Source organism: Pteronotus mesoamericanus, unplaced genomic scaffold (assembly GCF_021234165.1).
Source record: "Pteronotus mesoamericanus isolate MK-2021 breed Mesoamerican mustached bat unplaced genomic scaffold, CSHL_Meso_final contig_41, whole genome shotgun sequence".
Classification (NCBI taxonomy): Eukaryota; Metazoa; Chordata; class Mammalia; order Chiroptera; family Mormoopidae; genus Pteronotus; species Pteronotus mesoamericanus.
This window is the reverse complement of record NW_026555152.1, coordinates 8753792-8778267: the sequence shown is the minus strand read 5'-3', so window position 1 is coordinate 8778267 and position 24476 is coordinate 8753792. Positions and strand designations below refer to the sequence as shown.

Here is a 24476-nt window from a genome sequence, read left to right as displayed (position 1 = left end):
CTAACAGATACCCCACTTAAGAAGTCCTATTATATATAGCAGGAGTCCATTTTAACTGAATCATCTTTTAGGAATCAACAGTGGTCCCAATACTAGTGCATCTGACTCTAGAATAAATGCAAATCAAACTTGGAAGGAAAGCCAGAGGCAAATAATTTTATGGCTGCAAAATATATGGTGTAAGAGCTGTAACCTCTGTTGCCTTTTCCTACCCTTAAAAAGTGTTTTGCCTTGTGAATTAAAAATATAGTGGAAGGTTTAGAGGCACATCCATGTTGTGGAGTAAATTACTCCTTCTGTTCCTCATTACTGAGTGGTGGTCCATTCTGTGGATGTTCTACAATGTTTCCCCATTCACAACAGAAGGACATTTCGGTGATTTCCAGTTTGGGGCTGTTAGGAATCAGGCTACTACGTATTTTCTTGTATAGGTCCTTACATGGACGTATCTTTTTATTTCTCGTAGCTAAATGCTACCTAAACTAGAAGAATAATTTCTAACTGATCCCTTAAAAGAGGGATTGGCAAGCCTTCAACCATGTGCCAAATCTAGCATGCCACCCATCTCAGCTGTGTACTACATGATTTCCTTTAACATTTATTCATTCTGGAAAATGCAAAATATAAAGGGCAGAAATCAGATCAGTGGTTGCCAAAGACCTTGGATGGAGAGGGTGTTGAATAAATGGGGCATGAGGGAACTTTATAAACAGTTTCTATCCTAACTATGTGTGTTGCATGACTGTATACATAAAAGGTGAACCTCACCATATGTAAAATATGTGTGTGTGTGTGTGTATGTGTGTGTGTGTGTGTGTGTGTGGTGGAAGGAAGGAAGGAAGGAAGGAAGGAAGGAAGGAGGGAAGGAAGGAAGGAAGGAAGGAATGAAGGAAGGAAAAAAAGGAAGGAAGGAAAACAGGCAGGAAGCACTGGCAGGCGGAGGGGACAGCAGGAGAGGAGGGCAACAAAGAAAAGAAACGTGCTTTATCCCCTAAAGCAGAAAACTCCACATGAGCCATGCTGCTTCTGCATAGATGTGTGCATATTCTTTTATTTATTATATCCTCTTGGAACACGTTCAAAGCAAGAACATCAAGTATGTGTAATATCCAAAGTGAAAACATCCCCTCTTGACATTGCTCTGCAAGTTTCTGCCCTAAATGAGACAGTGAATCAGGTTATATCTGCGGGTGGGTTCGGGAGAGAAAATAGAGTCCCATGACACGTGAGAGTGTTTGGGAAATCAACTAAAACTAAGGCAAGTCTGTGTGATGATGGTTTTTCAAGTCAAGAAAGGCAGACCCAGGCTAGCCTTGTTTTACTGCAGTGCAGATAGTGACAATTCCAAACTGATAAAGACAGACTCTAAAATAGGCCCTATGTATCAGGCTGCCATGCATCGCTGGGAAAAAAGCCATTGTGTCAACTAGATGTCAATCCAAGCATTTTCTTACTGACCCACCTCCCTCACTTTTATCTCTGAGTATGCAGATAAACACATATGACAGTCCCTAGAGATTAATTCTAAATATATCAAACCCTGTTTATAACAAAACGGATTCCCTGCCAGACACAAGCCCTGGCACATCCACTCCCAGAGCAAACCTGGAGCAGAGTGCAAACCAAGATTCTGGACCCTGGTTCTCACTGGTCTACATCTGAGGTTGGGACCAGGCCATCACACTGACGCCATGTCCATGGCAACATACATGCCTAACCTGACCTTCCCTCCTCCCCGAGGAGGTCTGAGCAGGTCCACCAGCCTGTTCTGCCAGTACATGGGCTGCTATTTAAGCTACTAAGAAAAATCTCAAAAGTCTGACAACAAACTATCCAAATTAGAAGAGAAACAATATAATTATGATAGGGATTTTTAAGAGCAAGTGCTCAGAAAACAGTCCAGTTCAAATTCCAACTCTACCACTTATTAGTTTGTGTGGTTTTAGATGAATTACTTAAGCTCTTTGAATCTCACTTTTCTTTTCTGCAAAGTGGGGCTAACAGTAGTTCCTACCTCATGAATTGGAGGTGAGGATTAAATGAGACAGCGTATGTGATGTACTCCACAAAGTACCCACTGGGAGCAATAAACAAGGGCAGAGAGAGTCTGTCTGTACCCACTGAGCACAAACACTCCAGGAGGAAGGGCCAGATATACAATAGCTTATTATTCTTCAGAAAGACCTCCTTACCATCTCTTGCAATCATCAAATGTATGATTATAGAAACAAGTCCAAATGGAGGTCTGGGCTAGGAAGAGTTGGGGTGAGAAGATGTTGGCTGTCAAGACACTAAACTGTTTATGACTGAGGAATGCATTAAGACGCTCACGCTCCAAGAGCTGATTTATGTTCAGTAAAAGGCCCCACATCCCTTGGATGTCCCCACTTGAGCTCTCTCCACAGCCTGGCCATTAAATGCATGCCAATCTGGGTCTCCACTTGGGTGTTGGCAGGTTGAAAGGCACTTCCAAAGCCAACAAGCTCCAGAAAGCCAAATATGGCCAAGCTCAGACCACTCTAGGTAAACCTCAGGGAGGCCCCCAGCGGGTGCCAGAAGATGGCGAAGGGCGACTCAGACGGCATCAGCTGACAACTTCTAAGTATGAATGACTATGGGCTATTTTCATTTCCAAACAACATTTTCCATCCTATAAACCCCAAAGTATTTTATCAAAGCAGTGGGGTCTAATTCATCAGCCTAATGCTGAAAAGGCAACTTCTCAAGCAGGGCAAAGATGCTATTCTGAGTCACTGTGCCAACATACAGCTTCTTCCCCCTGAGAGAATATATCAACATTAATCAGTTGGATGAAAGCTTCCCGGAGACCCCAGAGGAGTCACAGAGAGTTCACGGTGAAAAAGAGGAAGGACAGGGGTCAAGGTCAATCCCTCGCCTGCTCATAACTGCCTTGGCAAGTCAGATCATCTTGGGCATCAGTTTGCCCATCCATGCGCTGGAAACAAATCTCTCACAGGAATCACATGAGAATAAAATCAGATAGCAAGTGTGAAATATATTGTAAATATTGAGAAAGACAGTGTAATGAAACTACTGTATAAATGACTATCTATTGACTCCTTCAGGAAAGTGAGACCAGAAATTTAGAAGCTCTCGGATGTAAGTCACCTTTTAAAAATTCGTCTATGACTTACCAACCTAGCTGAATAAAAAACGAAAATTCCATTTATATCCTATGTGCAAATTTATAAAATAATTATTTTTCTTTTTTCTTTCTACATTATCCCAAACACACATTTCAAATGGTTTTTTTCCCACTAAATTGGCTATTTGTTTGACAGACTTGATTGAATCAGCTGGTTATATAAAAAGACAACATAAGCATCTGTCCATCTTTACCAGAAATAGCCAAAATAGTGCTACATACCTTACCTCCAGCCTGTCTGCGACAGGCATCACTAGTCAATCACTGCACTCTTTCCCCTGAGTTTAGGCAAGAGTTCAGAATCCTTTCAACATGCAGCATTCCAGGCAACTTATAACCAGTCCCCAATCAGCACAGGGCCTAAAACCTATTTGTCATCTAATATGTATGCACCCTGAGAAAAAAAGATACCTACCAACAAGGGCTCCAGGTGGCTAACTGGGCTCAAATTTTAAAAACAGAACCTAGCAGCCATTTCTACAGAGGGGCCTCTCCTGGGAACCGCACTTCAGAGAGAAGCCCGCACTGAACTGATGACTGCCTTCCACACAAGACTGCCTGCCCACACTGTATTACTGGCGTCTGAGCCAGCCCTAACAAAAGAGTTCCTGAAACTGAATTTCAACCAACAGAACTGAGGTGTTCCCTGTCCAATCACAGCTGTGCGGCTATATTCCCCCATCAGCATCTTCATCAACCAATCAGAGAGGCTCCATTCTGACCAATCAGGACAGTGCCTTTTGGACCAACCAAACTGCAAGAATTTGTAGTCCTCATATTCATAAGGACCAATCAACCAAGAACTAGGGGTGGGGACTTCTGTCTATATAAGTCGTCTCACCTCTGGCTCCAGGGGAGCAATTTCCATTTCTACCAAAGAATTAAGATTGTGCTTCCCAGGCTGGAGCTGGAGAGGGGCCTCGCCCCAGGGCCGGCTCACCACAGTGCCTCTCCACAGCCATGCCGCTTCATAATTGAGCTGTAACACTACCGAGCTGTTCACTAGCCATGCTGTTCTCACAGCCATGTTGTATCACAACTGTGTGTTTGTTTGCACTGAATAAAGTTTCTCAAATTGGACATTCCTGTTGCCATTGAATTGGTACCAATGATCATCAGCTAACAGATGTATCTTTTGTCTGATTTAATTTGAAACCACGAGCTTAGGAAAATCATCTGTAGAATTATTTTAGTCTTACTAATTCCTCCTGAACTTATTTGCTGATGACTAGAATTCCTGGAAAAAAAGACCAAGCCTTTCATTTCACAATTAGACAAAAGACTGAACATGAAAATACTTCAGAAAGGAGACAAAATGAATTTATACAAAAATGTAAATAGTTGATTCCAGCTTCCCTCTGAGCAGGATCCAGTGGCCCTGCTCCTCCTGGAGGAACCACTGTCCTTCCACTCACTCAATGAAGCTATCCTCCAGGGACACAGCGCCCACCCAAGGCATGCCCAGGACTGCCTGGGTGAGCGGGGACAGTGCTGCCTGGCTCTGTCGGGGATCCAAGCCTTTTATCTGTGGGAGTGTCTTCACAGAGGGATGGAGAGGCAAAAGCAAAGGGCCTTGGATCCCTGAGGGTGAGATGAGAGGGTTCCCCAGCAATGGGAAGTGTACAGAAAGGGGAGATGGCAATCAGAGATACGCCTCAGTGACAAAAAGATAGGAACTCAAACCCACAACATCTTTCACGCTATGTTTGATTCCCTTATCCCAAAAGTTGCTCAACTCCTGGACTAGGTTTTTTGAGTTGTTTTTTTTTAAACTTGGTCCTTGATGAGATCAGGGCATCAGCTCCATAAAAAACTGAGCAATACTTCTAGAGTCTAGAGGATTCATTCACTTCTCAAACAAGTGTGGTTATAACGACATACCATGTTACCACCACTGAGAAATACGAATGCAGCTCAGCCAGTGGCTCCACTGTAATCTCCAGGAAGGCAGATGCCTGTGTGTTTTATCAATGTATCTAGCACTGTGTCTGTTTTATTTATCAATGTATCAGATGCCCATCTGTTTTATCAATGTATCTAGCACTGTGTCTGTTTTATTTATCAATGTATCTAGCACTGTGTCTGTCTGGTATCTAGTACTTAATACACAGCTGTCAAACATCAGTTATGTTTGTTTATGCCCTCTGCCAAGTGGCTATACAGTGCCAAACTCACAGTAAGCACCCACTTAACAATGACTGATTGATTGATGATTGATAGTCTGTCTCGTCTTTGATTCCCTAAGTGAAGAAAGCAGAATAAGTCAGCCTGATATAATACCTGGTGTATGCCTAATATACATAATTTACCTAACAGATACCTAATGTACCAAATGTATTTTTAATAAATATCTAACATATTCTTCGTAAGTCTAATGACATTTTAAAAAATAAGGAACTAACATTCTGAAAGTTTAAAGTACTCTAAATGAGTAAATCCTGAAAAAGACTAGAAATAGGTGCCATCAATGGGAGGTGACAATTAAAGGACACAAACAGCTGGATATCACCATGTCACATTGATTTCTGAGAGTTTCCCCTTATAAATATACGTTTTCTAAATGACCAATTCAAGAGAAAATGGTTTGACAAACCAGACAGAGGTATATTTATAATAATCCCGACCTCATAAATACACTAATAGTAAAATCGGTACTATCAGTACGTTCAAAGCATGTCCACATCCGTGACCTTATGTGTCCTCAAACATCCTTGTGATGGAAGGGGAAGTATCACTAGTGGTCTTTACAGTACAGATGGGAATTTCCATTCTGGCAACAGGGCCAGCCAAGCTTAGACCACCAAGAAATGCAGAACTCGTTCTTTTTATGATGCAAAGAAACTCAGAACAATATGAGCCAAGTATAAAAGAATGAATTCTTAGCCCCAGGAAGGAAGAGAGAACTTAAAAGCTGAGCAATGAGCTGCGGTACTAACAGCTGTGATGGCTCTGGGGCATATGTGACTGCTTCCAGGCCCACAGGCCCAGGGTGAGTTTTTAACCTCTACACGGAACAGGAGACAGAGCGAAGGGACCCTTCGAAGCCAAAGGTTTGAACTGAGGCCCTGGCACAAAGCTGAGAATCTGGAAACATTGATCCCTAGTAAAAAAAAAAAAAAAAAGGGGGGGGTCCCTCAAACTTCTGCCCACCTGCCCGAGGAAGAGATAAGAAAATGTGGGTCACCGGATGCTGATTGGGACTTTTCTTGTCTCAGAATTCCAGCTGAAGCCCCAAACCTAAGAACAAACAAGCATCCCTCAGACAACAGAGGTACTGACAGGTAGCCAAACCTCGTCCCTCACTCTCCCTCCACCACCCCACCCAGCCTGCACAAAAAGAAGACAAGAAACACAGCCATTGTGGCGGCAGTAAGGGGTGGGCTGGGGAACAGTGTGCTGCCCTCAACCTTCTCCCAAGCCAAGTGGAGTGGGCACCAAGGGCATCTTCCAAGACTGGGGCAGAATGAAGAGAAACTAACCTAAATGAACTAAAACACCAAACAAACCTTAAAAAAAAAAGAAAGGAAGGAAAAGAATGAAAGATGCAATAAAGCTTCCTCACAGAGGCTTCGTTGGGAGATGTAACTTAGTCACATCTACGGCATGTAAGATAAAGCACCCCAATTCAATACCCCCTCTCAATAGTTTCATACACAGGACATCTCCATTCCTCTGAAACCCAAAGCCCTTTTTCTCTGGTACTCTCCGAAGTCACGCAGCAGGGTCGTTTTTACACTCTTGCCACCCCACGCCCAAGACGTTCTTTCTTAGATAAAACTTAGCTCAGAAATACTCTTTAAGCATTTGAGCCTGGACCAGAATTTCCCATGCAACTAACAATACATAAAGGACCAGACACACAAAGGCTTTCTCTTGCTGTATTTCAATTTACCCCTTTGTAATAAATATTCAAGTAATAGTCATTTATAAATGACTATTAACTTGAAAGAATTAGAGTTGAAAGAATAAACAGATTCTTAATTGGGAGACTGAGGGCAGCAGATCTCCAGACAGGCAGAAGTTAAAAGATTCCATCAAAATACCAAAGCAAAAGGCAGAGGCCCATCTAAGCACAGGTCTCCCTGTGCCCAGATATGGCTGTTCCTCTGACACACACCGTCTTTCAGGGTTTCAAGTAAGTTGTACTGCTGTCCTTTCCTATCTGCTGCTCTTCTCTCTCTCTTTCTCTCTCTCTCTCTCTCTCTCTCTCTCTCACACACACACACACATACATACATACATACATACATACATACATAGAGGCCCACAAAGGTTAAAGGAATCTTTTCCTAAGAGTCTTTGGTTTTGAATTTCAGTTCATTTACTTCTTCTGAGCCTGAAAAACACAAGCTAGGTAGCCTTTATGGCCACTGTATCCCCTCCATTCTGAACAGACCATGACCTAAATGTAGCCATGAATGAAGTACTGACCTGTGCCTATCCATGGGCCAAGTGTGTCTGCATGTGACTACACACTGTGACACCTGTCGATGTCTCAAGAAGACCTGTGCCTACTTCTCAGAGACGCCAGGCCCACTCCATTGCCTCACTGAACCCACGAACATTTTTCTTCTAGTCATTTTTTACTTTGGCATTTTTTTGTCTTCTTCTTCATTAATTAAAGTCAAACACTATAGAAATGCCTAGGACCTGTGGTCTGGAGAGGGACAGCAGCTGGCATTGAGCAAACCTGTCCATGCAGACTAAGCTCACTCCGCAACAAATACACCTGGAGGGAAACAATGCATTCTGTTCAAGTTTCACTGGAGTAAGAAAAAGGGAAAACCCCACAGCTTTCTGCTGCCTGGGTCCAGCAGCAAATAGGTCCGGGGTCAGCACTGCCTTCAGGGGCCCAGAACAAAGGCAAACTCTGCAAGTAGGTTTTTCTACAAGTAGGCTAGACAGGGAGAAATGGAGGTCACAGGGCTGGTCATGACTATCTCCAGACACTGTCATAACACATTGTTCCCGGGCAGGCCACAGGCAACGGGTACAACTCCCCTAGACCAGGAAGGTAGATAAAGTGTGCTCCCAGGCAAAGTCGCCCTCACCCACCCCAGGGTCTGTCATTCCCACCCCAGGCTCTCCCACCCCAGGGTCGGGTCATTCTCATTGGAAGAGCTGGGGGATGGGCCCAGGACTTCAGACCACTAGACCGTCTACTACGTATTTCACTATGATGGTCAGTGCAAAGAACCAGAGTGAAAGTGCAGAAGCCAAGCCTCCCTGCTTCCAAGACACCAGGCCTTTGCAGCCACTGCCACCCTGCTGCCTCTGGGAAAGGCCCTCCAGTCCACTGACACTGCACATGTGACAGGGACTAGAGCAGAGTCTGGCGGTGCCTCCTGGTCACTAACTCCTTCCTGGACCAACAATAAACTCAGTGCCATCCAGCAGAACATATTCCCATGGTATTCAAAGAGTGTAATTGACCTTGGCACTAAAAATTCATATCCTTTCACTAAACATTCATGATATTTGTCCTGATTACAGATAAATTCAAGCATTGCAAAGCTCAAATGGGATCCAACCAGAAACTTTCCAGAAGTCGGGAACATTTCTGTTGTGGGGTTGTAAGAGGGAAGGGAATAAAGAACAAATAATAAAAGATTAAGTTCTGAGAAATATAACATTCTGATATAACTATAAGGGTATAAAAGCACGAGGCTTAAGAGTCCACAGGCTACCTAGATCTCCAGAGAGGCATTACCATAGGCGGGGAAGCTTGACAGCTGTGGATGGGGGCGTGGGGAGTCAGTGTCGGGACCAACATGGAGGCAAGTCATCCGCGCGCAGCCACCCACGGCTGGCACTCCCAATCTGAACCGCCCAGAACACTCCTCTCTTCTCTTGAGCCATGACTGACGCCAGCAGCGCAAGCTCCTTGTCCATGATGCCCAGATGGTCTGTGACAGACTGATGCTGGACATCCACCCCACACCAGCTCTGACATCACTGGCTTCCTTCCATCCATGTCTGAGACCATGGGCTCTCTGCTCTGCTGTCAGTGCCCAGAAAACTCAGGGACCAATAAAGTTTATCTCCATATGCCTATCTTTACACACACACACACAGACACACACACAGACACACACACACACACACACACAACCCCCGCACGCGCACATGCACCCTATTCTACCACCCTGCATTGACCCTCCTAATGCCTCCACCATCCCCACCACCCACTCACCATCTTCTTCTTGTTCTCATGCTCCCCCCAAAAAACGTCCACCCCACCCTTTGTACATCCACCCAGACCTCAAGGGGCCAACCAACTATTCTGATGAATAATCCACGTGAACAGAGGTAGGTTAGAGGAGTCAGACTCCCAACTCCTACTAAAATTCTGTGTCCTGGGACCTCCATCCCCGCCACCCACCTCAAGTTTCCCCTTTCAACTCTAGTTCCACTTGTCTCCTTGTAGAACTAGAGTCCTTGACCCCCTTGACCTAGTTTGTACCAATCTCACTTTGCCAAAGTCAATTATGGAGAGTGTTTCCTTAGGAAAGCTCATCATTGCTGGCCCCTAACTCATGCCTCCTGGCCTTCCATGGGTTCTCTCTCAGACTTGGGAACCCTCAGGGATTTCTTTGGGATGACCCTTGTGTTATTCACTGACTCTGTCCTCTTCCTGACTTTTCAACCTCAAACTCCACTCCAGCTGCCCTCATGTCTCTCAGGACCCAGCACGCCCCTCTCTGAGACCCCAGATATCTCCTTTTAAAGCTCTACCTGCCAAATACCACTGTGTATTTTTTTCATCCTCTGCTCCTCCATGTCTGTCTCTGAAGACAGAATTCTACCTCCTCGGCTGGCGTTAAACCTTTCACTCTTGTCCATGACCCCACTGCCTACTGCCTTCTTCTAGATCTGCCTCACCAACAGCCCTCTCCCGCTTCCATTTCCAATCACTCCTGTGTCAACAAATCCATCCCCTCTTTTATCACTCACAGTCAAAAATCTTGAAAGAATGGTCCATACGTGCCCCCCACTCCATTTCATGCCCACCACGCCTCAGCACTGTGCAGTCTGCACAACAGTCATCCTGAACTACCCTCGGAATCTACTAATGACACCCAAGTCATCAAATCTGGTGGGTTTTTCCTCACTTCCCATCTCCCCTACCCACTACTCCATTCAACACTGACAGCAGCGGCCCCTCCCTGCCCTCTGTGGTCCTGCTGCAGCAAGGCTCTCCTCCCACCTTCCTGACCACTCTGGCTCCTCTATTTGATCCCCTTCCTGTCATCTAAGTGCTCTGTCTTCAGCTTCATCATTTCCTTTCATCCATTTCCACAGCTTCAAATATCATCTTTAAAAAAAACCCCTCTAATTCTACGCGTATGCTGGGTATCTTCCATTTGTCCTCCAAATCTACCCTCTAACCTTCCCATTTAGATAAAAGCAAAGGGCTCCCTTGCCCTCTCGCTTTTGTTAAGAAAAATCCTTTCTTCCCTCTCTTGCCTGGACTATGGCAAAAGGCTCGAAACTGTCCCTCTTCCTATAGTCTTGGCACCTCCATCTCATCCTCCACCCTGTCACCTAACCAGCCTTCTGGAAGAGCCGCTCTGATCATATCAGTCCCTCACACACTTCAAATGGCTCTCCACTGCCTACCAAATGGGATGCGAACTCTTCAGCCCAATGCAAGGACTCTCTAAATGTTTTCCCTTTCCTGCCATTCCAACCTTCTCTCCCATAACTCCCCCATGTATAACCTGAGCTCTAATGAAATGCAACTCACTATTCCTTTAACATTCAATGCCTGTACCTGTCAACACATTATTGACGATACTATTATTTGTGTTAGGAATGTTCACTCTTCCACCCTACCTTATTTCTATCCATCTTTCAAGGTTCAGCTATGTTACCACCTTCATATATACTTTCTCCGTTTATTCCTTATGACTATATCACCCTCCTCCTTCAAAGCTGTGGGCACTTCATCTTTACCTCTTGTAAGATCCTATGAGCAAACTGCCTTACATACAGCAGATGCTCAAGAACTTTTTGTGAGTAACTAACCCTCCCAATTCTGGGAGGGAAAAAAATGTAGGATTATTTCATCTCCATTGGCATGAGATACTCCACTTTCAGATACATTTCACAGTCAATTTATCCTGAGAAAAGACTTCTTATCTCTTGGTCTTTCAGAGAGCTGGGCATAGGTCAAAATTTTTGCCTTTCAAATAACAGAAAAACAGAGCCACAAGATCCTATTCACTGCAGTCCAAATATGAGATCTGAGTCACTGTAATCCCCTAGGATGTGGAGTCAGATCCCCAGGATGTCTTGGGCAGCCAGACATGGCAACAGAGGCTTTGACCTTGGAGAAACACTGTGCTACATTTCAGCTCTGGGTAGTGGCCCAGATGCCCCTGTACGCAGGACCAGAGAGGGGATGCGAAGGCAGAGCTGACAAAGGAGGACTTCACCAACGGTTGTATTAAACTAAGCATATCATCCTCCAAAGTGCCTGACCTGCATTTCTGTCTTAGCATACTGAGCTGTGCTAATCTGAGAGAGAAACACAAACACACATATACACTTACACCCCAGGTGAACCCACCAAGCAAAGAGCTGAGTATGGGGTGAAAAGATGTACAGGCTCGTGCAGGTCCAGCAGATATGAGGCTTTGAGATCTGTGTATGAGTTAGGACACGGTGCCCTAACAGACGATACGCTCAGGCTACCAAAAGAAAGTGGATCGAGAGTCAAGAGATGGGGATTTTAGCCTATTCTGTCACCAAAAAGCTGTAGAACTTTAACACGGTACCTGTAAGGAATAAAGGAAATAATATCTGTGAGTCCACCAAGGATAAACATAAAGTCTAAATGTGCAATATTCATTCATTTTAAAAAATCTCACTAGTTTTTTTTTTCCTCTCCCCTAACCAGGCAAGTTGTTCAGATTCTTTAAGTCCATGTTTCTTCATCTGAATAAATGGGAATAATAAAACTTGTCTCACTACTTCAATGCATTTCTTTTAAAGAACAGATCAAACTGTAGGTGTGAAAAGGATTTAAAAGGTATTTTAGAACAGTCAAAATGTAAGGTGATGATATTACTTTTAGGTAAAAGAATTACAAAAAACAAAATTGCCATCCCAAGATTGGAAAGGGGCTTCCTGAGTCAAACCCCACCAAGGGTAACTATTCCTCCTTGCTCATCCACTCTTCTCTCTTCCTCTCCTCCCTCTTTTCCTGATTCTCTCCACTGATTGCTTCTTTTTCTTCCTACACTTTTTTCTCTCCACATTTTAAATGTGGGAGGGACAGGCAGGGGCCCTGGGCTCTGCCTCCAGGCAACTCCAAGGCTGGGAGACAGGGGCCCCCCACCGACCGGGCCACGTCGCCCTCCACCAGCCAGACACAGCAGCCACCGAGGAGGACTCAGCCCAACAGCATGGCAGGGAGCCAACCTCTCCCCGGTCACAACAAATGCCAACTGGTCACCTCTGTCCACAGGCGGGGTGCTCCTGCGCTAGTCAGAGAGGCAAATGGAGAGACAGAAACAGACAGACTAAATAGCTTTGTCCTGTCAAACACCCATTTCCTGTCAAGTTACAAAGCCCAGTCGGCACAGAGGTGAACACTGAACTCGATCTAGAGAACGTCATTATTTTTGGAACAGAGGCAGCATCAGTCACTCCCAACAAAAGGCAGCTGCTATATTGTTCAACACCTAATTAAAGTCAAATTTCTGATACAGGCACTGGGAGCCCAAAGAAAATACTACACACTCATTACTGACACAATGAAACTTCCTAATACTATATTCTCATCTACACAGGATTCAAACTTGGGGAGCCACACAAGAAAATGGGCTCTTATAACTAAAAAGTCATAATTCAGACCCAGCAATTCTGCTCATGGGTATATACCCAAAACAATTGAAAACAAGGACGCAAAGAGATATTTGTATGCTAATGTCTATAACAGCATTATTCACAACAGCCAAAAGGTGAAACAACCCAAGTGTCCATCAGCTGATGAATGGATAAACAAAACGTGGTCTATACTTGCAATAGAATATTATTCAGCCATGAAAAGGAATGACCCTTGAAAACATTGTTCAGTGAAATAAGCCAGGCACAAAAGAACAGCTATAGTGTGATACCACTTCTACGAAATACCTAGAATAGGAAAATTCACAGTGACAGAAAGTAAATTTGAGGTACCAGAGGCTCAGGAGAGAGAGGAATGAGGAGTTACGACTCAGTGATTACAGAGTTTCTGTTTGGAGAAATGAAAAGGTTTTGTAAATAGATAATAGCAATAACTGTCCAACATTGTAAATACAATTAACGCCACTGAATGGTTAAAATGACAAATTTTGTTTTATATATATATAATTATATATGTTTTATTTATTTATATCTTTTATCACAATGAAAAAATGTTTAAATTGTGATAATTCATATCTTCAACTATCAGTAGATGTGACTTGGAAACTTAGCTTTACTGAGATAGCTAAAAGAAATAAATCATGAAACCACGTTCATGTGACTGAAAGAATTTAATCTCACCTACAATGACACCCAGGTCCCTAAATAGTCTCATATACTTCCTTTTAACTCTATCATTCATCATGTAGATTGTCACAACATACCTAAATCTGAGATGCGTGAAATGTGCTGCCAACAGTTAGACTACACAGGGGAACTGCAATTGTAGAATTATTATCTCTGTCAATAATGCATGGAAATCCAAAGAAACAGAAAGTAAATTTGCAGTTGTCAGGGGCTGGAGGGAGAGGGGAATGAAGAGTGACTGCCAGTGAGTGCAGGGTTCCTTAACGGGGTGACGAAAATGTGCAGGAATTAGTAATGATGATTTTGCACAGCTCTGTAAAAATACTAAAAACCACTGACCTGTACACTTTAACGGGTAAATTATATGGTATGTGAATTACATCTCTAGAGATGTTATTTAAAAAAAAATAACTAAATAAATAAGATGTAAAGTCCAGGGAGCTCAGCTCACAAGGATGGTCCTCTAAACTCATCGGAATCTTGTTTGAGAATGGACAGTATCTATTTTCCAAGAGGAAATTCCTAAGAAGATAGTGCAAGAATGGATGGCGAAGCAAGGCCACACCATGAAGTGGTCATCTCAAAGCCCAGGCTCACTGATCTAGGTCTTCCATGAAGGTCTACAGAGGGATCTGAAGAACCAAAGGGGGCCCAGACAGAATCCATTGGAATAAATGAGTAGCTAGGGAATGGGACTATAAGGAGAGGCACGTAGAGCGACCACGTAGCAGTCACGGAGGAAGAACAAGCGTTTAGCTCTTTATCCACTGCACATGGCCAGCCAGCTCCAGAGTTTTCCCAAAGCAAATCCAAGCAAGGTCCCATGAGGCTAACTCAAGGCAGTCTTTTCCAAGATAGATGGATAGTGGGTTCCTCTTTCTCCTCTTCCCCTCATGGAGAACAGAAAGAACATATGCTTTGAAAGTCTAAAAGACCTGGATTATTTCCAGTTCCAATGCTGTCGGGGTGACCTTGGCCTCATCACTTAAGGTCTTTGGTCCTCAGTTTCCCCACCTGAAAAAACATTGTTAAGGATGGCATGATACCAAGTGTATGAAGCACCAAGAACATTGCTAGAGACAACAGGCACTCAATAAGTGGTAGTTAATACTCCTGCCTCATTCTAGAAACAGTAAAAAGGTACATATTATTCTTCAATATTGTCTATTTTTTATAATAAAAATGAAAACATTATGGTTCCATACATCACAAGACCAGAGGCTAGAAGGGGGAGGGGGATGATGTGGGAAGCAAGACGCACACTTAAATGCAAGATTCCCAGACCACTTTTTGATGATAAGATTATTTTTACTTTAGGAAACTAAAGGCTAATTCGTCACTTAAGGTATGACATTAAAGTCTTTTCCTATTTTGATAAGCATCTCAAAATGCTATATGGAACTGCTTCCTCCTTTTATCTACAAAGCTCGAGAACTTTTGCTACATGAAAAAAATTAGTTTACTTTCCAAAGTGAAGTTTTATTTTCCAGGCAGTCTGTCCTTCTGTATGGAGGGGTTGTATTTAGGTTTGGGAATTCAGGTCAAAAAGTGAGTAGTCTGCTTGCCTGCCCAGGTGGTGACCTTCTCACTCTCAGTGGCCCTCTTTCCATATATTCAAGCCATCAAAGGACTTCTGACAGGTTCAGCTTGGGACCTGCGGCTGACGGCAGGGAGCCTTGTGCCACAGCTGTGAGAAGACAGCAGCATGGCAGTGCACCGCTGCTGGGCCTATGGACGCCCTGCGGTCCAAACGGCCCCACCTGCTTGGGATCCCACCGGCCTTGGGATGGCTGACAGTTGTCAAGAAAACCAAAATACCTGGACTCTCCTCACTGATTTTTCACTTCTTTCTTGATTATTCTGGTATCAGCCAGATTAGCACCTCCAATTGTTTCTCTTTGTTTGACATTTCCATCCTTGAAATTTTGAATATCAGTCATCCAATAGCACCTACAGTTGTTTGAAATGCTTTGAAAGTTGTTTCATGGCACCGCTTTCACGAACTCTGGTGCTCTGCTCTCTGAGAACAATACTTGGTATTTGCAGTGACCCACACTCATTCTCCCATTCACAGCCTCACAGCTGCCCTGTGAATTTGACTGGCTAAGGACTATTATCTCCATTTTATGGATTAAAATGGTGAGACCTGGTTCCTTCAAAACTCTCAAAGAAAGAGATCAAGTCAAAGAATGTGAGTTCAGGCATTTTGTTAGCCATAGTCTTATTTATTTTTATTTTATTTTATTTTTTTTACTTTCGCTAACTAGCATCTTTGAAAGATTTTAGCCCAACATGGATTATTTTGGAAGGAAATATAAATATATGTGTATGTGTGTGTATCTGAACATGACACAATGGTTACAAAGTAAATAGAGCTTAATCGAGTAATCTAGTCAACATATCTGCCCACAGGCAATACAAGGAAGAACATTCATTTACTGTCTGGATTTTGGCTTCGTTCTCTAAAGGACGAGAGACAATTATTTTATTTTCCTTTTAGCTAGGTTCAAGCGGGCAGCACCAAGTGTAGCGAGTGTATGAAAAGAAACAGAAACTCCTGTTGGCAAATTGGCAGCTTGAATATTTCATGAAATTATCGTAAAACTATGTTCTGAAATTGTGGCTTCCTCCAGGGATCTCAAAGGTCACATGTGTAAGTAGAGTCTGGCTCAGGCCTCTGTCTCAAGCTAGAGACCAGATCCGCCTCATAGGCCTCTCAGTTTCTGGAAGACGACATGTGAAGAGTATCAACAAGTCAGCCAATGAACATTTCAAAGAAGGTGGGAATGTCAAATGAAGTCCTTTCCACGTGCTGAATTTAAACCACCACTAGTTATTTCATTGTCCCCCAGGAAGAGGTAAGTGTCCTAGGAGACCAACCCAGAAAAAGAAGCAAGGAGAAGCCTTTATTCTTCCGACTCAGGTACAATTCATGGCAGCCTGTCCTCTGGCCAGCTGTGACCTGAATGTCCACAGGGTTTCTACCCTGCTGTTAACTTGTGTCTCCACGCCCTGGCCAACAGCAAAGCTGGACGGTCCACAAGGAACGCCCCGCAGCCAACCAGGGGAAGTCCTACAGCACAGTCTGGCCTCTCATCAGACCACTCTCCCTAAGGGGCTGAAACAAGCCTAGACAGGGGCAGGAAGGAAGGGAGCAAATAAAAGAGGCTTGGAGGCATATCCATTTGCAGACAAAATAGTGATCAGAATTCTGCTGAAGTTCCTTATGAACATGTATGAACTTTTACTCTGTAGTCTAAAAAACTATTTTTAAACCTTTCCAATGATAGATACCCCACTCCACCCGCCACGTGCTTCTAAATCTAACATCTCAGAAAGGATTTTAAGCCAGTATGGGGGGTGGGGGGCAGGGACAGGCTGAGAGATTTACTAACCAGAAACAATAAACAACACTCTGTTAGAGGGTTTAACACACACAAAAGTGTGGTCAAGAGAAAGCAACTGGGAAAAGAAACTGAAGAACTCTTTTGTCACATCCCTGACTGAATGAACTGACTCTTTAGGAGCCTGTGTTTTCTCAACTGGAAACAGAGTTTGCCCCTATGGTTCCTTTTACCTATAAGATATTCTGATCCTAGAAAGTAAATTCCCAGAGAGACATTACATTTTTTCTACATCTTTTTGACAAACCCTTCAAACTACACAAGTCTAGAACCACTCTTTCCCCCCACATACACTCATACATGGTCCAGCACAAGACCATTTTTAAAGCGAACACGTTATGGAGAACAGAGTTTGGTGGGCTTTGGGGAAGGGGAGGGCTGAGAGGTTTGGGCTTCTTGCCAGTTAACCCTCCCTTTCCCCATCCCCTGTTCAAAGCCAGATTGACTATTCCCTTAGTTCCTCTGGTCTCTGGGGAAGTAACGCACTATTTTCAACCTCTGTTTGACTCCTGAGCTCCAGGCCCAAACTGATCTTATGTTCCTTAAATCCCCATTTAAATTTAATTTAGTTCCACAAGTATTGGAGTAACCGGGTTCTCCAAATTACCCACAGACCCCCAACAGCGGGTCTCGTCCTGTGTTCCTCCGTCTCCCCCAAGCCCTGCTCCCCGAAGCTCCCAGCCCTTTCACAGCTCTGCTTCTCAGGAGGCCCTCCTGGGCGCTCGCCCACGCAGTCCACGCAGCCAGACTGCAGGGAGGGTCTGGGGTCCCAAGGCTCCTGGGAGCCTGAAACTCCACTCCAGTTCCCTTCTTGCCACATGCAGCTGCCTCGGAGTGCTCCTCAACCCTAGTGGGAAAGAGCAAGAAGTCTACTGAAATGTCATAGGCCAGTGAGCCTGGTCTTGAACAAATAAGCACCGCATCTGGGAATTAAGACACAGAAGACCTCTTCCACAGTACCTGAGTTTGGGATATCACATTAATTACTACGGCCCTCCATTTCACTTTTTCTGTGATGGGTTCCATTCAAGTCTTCGTGTCTGTCTTTCAAACAGCGGTGAAAGGCATTTCATTTTCCCAGTGGGGTCCTGTCACTTTTTTTTAAATACAGTATCTAACCTTGAGGTACATGTAAACAGGTGTTTACTAAATTATTTTAATAATGACAGTCATGGCTTGGAGTGTTGTTTCATTATCAGGATGTTTAACACCCATGTAGCTAAATATTTAGCACCTGATACTTTGCAAAACAGTTCCCGTGCCTTTTTTGTCAGTCTCCTGCTCTCCTCCACAGTGCCCATCATTAACTTACACAACAGTGAGGACGGACTCTAGAAACTGACTAAATCAGTGTGATTATTTTGCTAATTAGTCTCATTGTTAAGTCTCCAGGTGTTTCCCAAACAAATCTATCAGCTTTCCTTAGCCCATATTAGAAAATGAAATTGTCCCCTGATTTTGAATGCTGAGGACTGATTTCCAGAGTCCCGGAAGGAACAGTTGGAAGGACCCCGGCTGACCTGTAACAAACAGCTGCAACACCAGGCAGGAAGAATTACTGTAAAAGGAAGAAAGTGCTGTTGGCCACTCCCTCACCCTCTCTTAACACAGTGGCAAGAGTTTCTCAGACCTCATAGACCTTGCCACAACAACTAAGAAAGCCAAGTGAAGAAAGGGATAGAAAAGAAAACACCAGGAGTTTGGAAAACATCACTGAAAATGAGAACAAACCTCAGTTACTTCCTAACCTAGGTCTCAGGAGCTTTTCTGCCATTACCCAGCAGGAGACCAGCCAGACTCATAAACAGAAATCAGTTGTGAAGTGTACTCAGTTGTTTTTGGTTTTTTTCCTTAATAAAGAAAACGATTTCTTGTCCTTGAGTTGACAAGCTTTGTAACCCTATAGGTTAGGGTTTCCAGATCGCAAATTTTAGGTCGCCTCAAGCTCCACCAGCCCCTCTGGTTAAACCATCCATGGGAAATCGGGGAGAAAATTAATATACAGCCATAACTAGTTCAGCTAATCGTCCAAAAGCCTCCCTCAAGGCTCTGTAGGGCGCTGTCTGCACTACAGGTAAACAGAAGTCTGAAGTAAGAGGGTGCAATAGGGTGGGAGAAATCCAAAGTGTGTTTTCATTGCCAGAGGGTGGCAAAGTTACCAGGGGACTCGGTCATACTGGTGTCTGTGTGTGGTGGCGTGGGGACTCACACTGGTCTTTGGGGTTCTCTGCATGGGGCAGGTGTGGGCATGATGAAAGTGGCACAACAGACAGGAAATTCTCTCCAAACCCTCCGACATCTTTCCTCACCAAACCCAACAGGAGTGCCCCTGTCCTGACTCCTAAGCCCTGGAGTGCCACCTACTGGGAGAGGCAGAAACTACAGCTCCTTTAGGTCTTGCTGGATCTGCATTCATTGGTTCATGCAGGCAAGCATTCATTCAGTCATATCTTAAGGGCCTAGAATGGCCAGCGTCTGTACTAGGAAGAGGGGAGAAAAGATTGCCAGGGCCTCAAAATCCCCGTTCACTATGCTCCCTGGACTCCTTCAGTCTAGATCTTATACGCAGAAGGACCCACCTCGGGCAATTTTAAGTCAAAGAGCAAAACTGAAGGAAGAGTTCTAAGTCATCCCCGAGATTCTGAGAGATGACTCCAGGGACTAATGGCTCACCATTTCATTTGCAGAGTATACTATACCTGCAGAGCAGCACGCACCTGCAGGGAACAATTATCCACTTAATATGAGGTACAAATGCCCAAACACTCTTAGGAGACTGCATTGCCCAGATTCCTCTCCACAACACATAGGGTCCCCAATGTGCGTCAGTCTCCTGTGTAATCTACTTAAAAGAGCTTCACCCTATTCTCTGTGTGTGGGGGGACCAGGGGTGTGTGTACAAGCACACACTTAAACACTGTTAGCATGTGTCCTATGGAAATAATGAGTAATTGTTTCTTGTAATATAACCTCTTATGTAGTATTCTGATACACTGCGAAGTGCCTGAGCAATACTAGAAACAATATTTTGAACCTCAATAGCCCTTTTTCTGTAGTTTCCTCCATGCAGTATCCAGAGAAAGAGAAGCTAATGTCATGTTTTCGTTAACCTGCACAGGCTCAGGTGCAAGCAACATTGTCCTTTGGCCATTTATCAAGAGAGTTAACTGTGATCATTATTATTCCTTTATTAGGATGATTACCGTTCTGCTGTATTGCTAAGTTGTTGAAAAGAAAGCCGTGTGTCTTCCACTCCCAGAACATGCTTCTCCCCTCTGCCTTGTCTCCAGCAGATAAGGGACAGACTGATGTTTTATTTGTTAAATGGTTGACTAAGAAACTTGTTTGCTAGCTGGAGACTGAAATGGAAAATCAGCCCAGAAAAGTGGAAGGCTAGGGTGAGACCAGAGCAGAGAGGGCACCAGAGGTGAGGTGAGGCCCACCTGAGCCATTTCCAGCCAAAACCCAGGGTCAGAAGCCAGTCCTTCAGGGAACTTCCAGCTGTTCCCATGAGCTGACCACCACCTCCATACCTGGACTCTCAATACGAGAGAGAGAGAGAGAGAGAGAGAGAGAGAGAGAGAAGCATAGAGAAGTTGGGGAAGAAAGGGCTGATCCCAGTGCCTTCCAGCCTGTCAGGAAGAGAAGCCCCACCACTGGCAACTTTCTCGGTTCTCCACTCCTTGGTTCGTCACCATCACTGCTCTGAGGTAATCACTTGGCTGCTTCTCTCTCTTCTGAAACTCTAACCCCCAATTATGTTTCATTGCCCCTTCGGTTATTAAGTCACGGCAACCCCTTCCTAGTAAATACTCATGCTCTTCCAGGTCTGCCTCTCCCCACCTTCGTCACCATCCTCCTCTTCTCCCCCCAAAACACCTGGGCAGTGCCAATGAGGCAGGAAGACAGGGTGGGAAATGGAGGGAGACAGAGACCCTGGTGCTCTTTCACCTGAGAACCGCATCCAGGAATGGAGGCAAACCCGCTCCCGTGAATTATATAATCACTGCAGCTTCTAGGGAGAGAACTGGAATTCAGGTTGCCATAGTGTTCGTTGGCATGTTGCTGGAAAGGCAGAGCTCTCAGCCCTGCTTGCTCCCTCCCTTTCCCTCCATCTTCCACACAAACCTCTCCAGGGTCAGCTCCTACTTTTAATGTCTACTCCCTGCATTTGTGTGTGGGGTGGGGGCTGCTGGGGGACAAAGGGGCAAAAGAAAGGAAAAGGGCTAAGAAGGGGTATATCGTGCACTAAGAGGCGAACTTGTGAACTAAGGTTATCATTAGGTGACTAATAATTATTACCACAGTGTACTGCCATTGTTAGTAGAGTAAGGACAATACTACTGCGCTCTCCTCTCCAAGGCTGCTCAGACTGAGCTGAGAACTTGGGGGGGGGAGAAATCCATCCCCACTCTTCACACATATCGCCCTTTCCTTTGTGTCTCTGATTCCCTCCCTCCTGATCCATCCCCTACTCCATCAGCTAAGAAGGGGACAGGAGAAGAGATGGGGGCTGGGCCATGGGGTACAGAAATCGAGGGACAGAAGCGGCCTTCATCACCCCAAAGCCCCGGCCCACCCTAGAACCCATGACCCTTGACAAAATTCTTTCTACCAAAAGAGGCCCAAATCCCCACACTGCCACCCCAGCTCCAGTTTCAGGATGGAGGATGGACGGAGATCAGGCAGGTAGGGTGCCTGGAAGCCCCTAGCTCTAAAGGGCAGGGACAATGTCCCCAGATGGCGGAAATGGGGGCAAAGGAAGGGAGGAGGCTGGAAAAAAGAAACATGGAGACAGCCCCTCCCCCCAGGCCGGTCCTCCGAGGATCACTTGAAGTACCCCAGTAAGTAACAGGACCAATAGCGACAGGTATTCAGGAGAAAGAGATTGAAAGAAGAGTGTAAACAGGGAGGCTTGAGAAACTGGGAGAGAAAAGGGAGCGACTACACCCAGAGACAGAGAAAACCAGGGAAAACAGACACAGACGGAGCCGGAGCTGCCACACTCCAGCAAGACCACCCCTCGAAACTCCATCATGACCTTAATTGCTGAGTGATGCCAAAAAATAATAACTTGTTAATAAGGAGGGCGGGAGAGAAAGTTTTCAGGAAGTGGATAGTTACCTGAAAGCCTTTTCTTCTCACAGGGGGAGCTGGTGACACTTGATGCCCAAGATGAAGATGCCTAGAGAACACTGGTCAACAGTGTGGAGCCGTGTGAGCTCGGCACACCCTTTAATTATCTCCTTAAAATATGAAAAAGCAAAGCCCACACACCGCCCGATTCTTACCGCTTACATCCTCAGGTGCTAGCCCACATGTGGGTGCAAATAAGAACACACCGGGCGTAGGCACTCTCGGGGTCAATGGCATGGAGAGATGGGTGGGTGGAGGTGAGCCGTGGGAGCGAGGAGCGAAACCTCGCGTCTGCATCCCCGGACCCTCAGAGCGCGCTGCCTAGGGCAGGGGCCCCTGGAAGCGACTGGGGCGCCGGGCGGCGGCCTGGTGCGGGGAGCGCGCGCGCGCTCCCAGCCGCACCCCGGGCGAGGCGAGGGACCCCGGCCGGCGGGGCTGGAAGACAGCGGCGCCCCCTTCCCAACGCGCGCGGCGGACCGGGCAGTTGGGTTTTCCAGGCACAGGCGAAAAAACGAGGCAGAAGCAGACACTTGGGGAACTTTTCCCCTTCGTCTGTAATTTCATAGGAAACACATGCGACGGAGAAGCCGGCACGGGAGGGGGAGGGGCGGGAATTTTCCGCCCGGTCTCAAGGGGTTCGGGTCCCGGTCCCGCCGGTCCGGAGAGGCGGAGGCGACCCAGGCAACTCCGCAGGGACCGTCCTCGGGGCGAGCCGGAGCGGAGCGGGCGGGGAGGGCGGGAGCCCGCGCTAGGGCCTCGGCCGGGCGGCGGGGCCAGGCTTACCTTGGTGGTTTTCCTCTGGGATGTACATCCTCGTGTTTTCATTGACCATTGACCAAAAATTGTTTTAAAAGGAGAAGCCACAAAGAGGAAGAGATGTCAAAACACCCCCCCGGCGGGTCTGGATTAATCTCTCCTCCGAGGCAGGAGGCTTTCGTGCAAAATTCAAGGAAGCCGTGGAGCTGCGGTATTTCTTCTTCCCTTCTGATGATTACCTGATTCCCATTATTGCATCAAACACCAAAAACTGCTCCTTTCTACTACTGCCTCCTTGAGTGAAATTGTAATGCATCCTCAGTACATCCGGGCCCCTTCCAAGAATTTAGCCCCGCACCTCTGGCGGCTACACCGTTTGAAAAAATCAACCGAGGGAGGCAGCGCGAGAAGAGGCAGAGAGGAGGGGCGAGGACAGCGATGGACCCCCAGACCGGGAGCTGAAGGTTCTCCGCCGCTCCCGGCCAGTCCTCCCAAGGCCCCAGCTCGGCTCTGTTCTGTCAAGAAGCTCCAGCAACTCCGGAGGCGCGGAGGCAGGAAGAGGAGCCGCCGCTCCGGGCCGCGCTGCGCCGAGCGCCGTTCTGGCAGGAGCTGTTTCTGCAGAGGCAGAGAGAGGGAGACACGGGGCGCGCGAGAGCGCCGCGCTCACCGCCTCCAGCCCAGCCCGCCGCCGCGCCCGCGCCCGCGCCCTCCCCGCCCGCCCGCCCGGCGCGCTGGAGGCAGACGCGCTGAACGCTTCCAGATGTGGCGCGGCGGCGGCGCGCAGGAACCGGGCGCACGACGCAGGGCGCACAGCGCTGACCGAGGTCCCGGTGAGCACCCGCTCGGCCCTTGGCCGCACCGCGGACCAGTCCCGCTGCCCACATGACGTCAAAGGGCGCAGGCGAGGTGCGGGCCTGGAGAGGCCGGCGGTGGGGGTCTGCGCGCGGCGCCCCCCGGGGGGCGGGGCGTGGGCGGACGTGAGGCTCAGGCGCCGTACCGTCGCCCGCCGCACTCCCAGCCACCTCCAGCCACCCACCCCCGTTATTCTCGGCAGCGCCGGCGTCCCTGAGCAGCCGTCCACAGCGGGAAGGCCTCTGTGAGCGGAATTCCAACAGAGGGGACTACAATCTGTCCAACTACCAGAGTCTTTTTGCTTATCGGGCCACTGAACAAAACCGCAAAATGAGCCATGATTCCGTGGTTCTGTGTGATCAGTGATAATCAGAGCGGCTGTAGAAGTGATACACGGAGGCGAGGATGGGAAGATGGGAGGTGAGAGAGGAGAAAGGGCGGGAGGGCGGAGCCACCTAGACAAGGCAGTGGTGCCCAGATGTCTAAACAGATTAATGGACCCAGGTTTTCTAATTCCTTGGAGGCAACGGAGCACGTGTTCTAGTAGGGTATCTTTATCCACGTCTCTTAATTATGTTTGCCACTCAGGCAGGAATGTATTGTACCCTCTCCGTCCCGAAGAG

The 24476-nt window shown here is 46.4% G+C and overlaps 1 protein-coding gene across 1 annotated transcript in view; it reads right to left on the bottom strand.

The window, feature by feature from the left end:
* The window catches only part of CACNA1C (calcium voltage-gated channel subunit alpha1 C), a 603963-nt gene extending 580422 nt beyond the window's left edge, over nt 1-23541 (bottom strand). The window contains exon 1 of the mRNA XM_054577199.1: nt 23029-23541. Within this exon, the coding sequence (XP_054433174.1) occupies nt 23029-23077 (49 nt within the window). The 5' untranslated portion in view covers nt 23078-23541. The remainder of the gene's footprint in view (nt 1-23028) is intronic.
* Nucleotides 23542-24476: the final 935 nt, after the last annotated feature.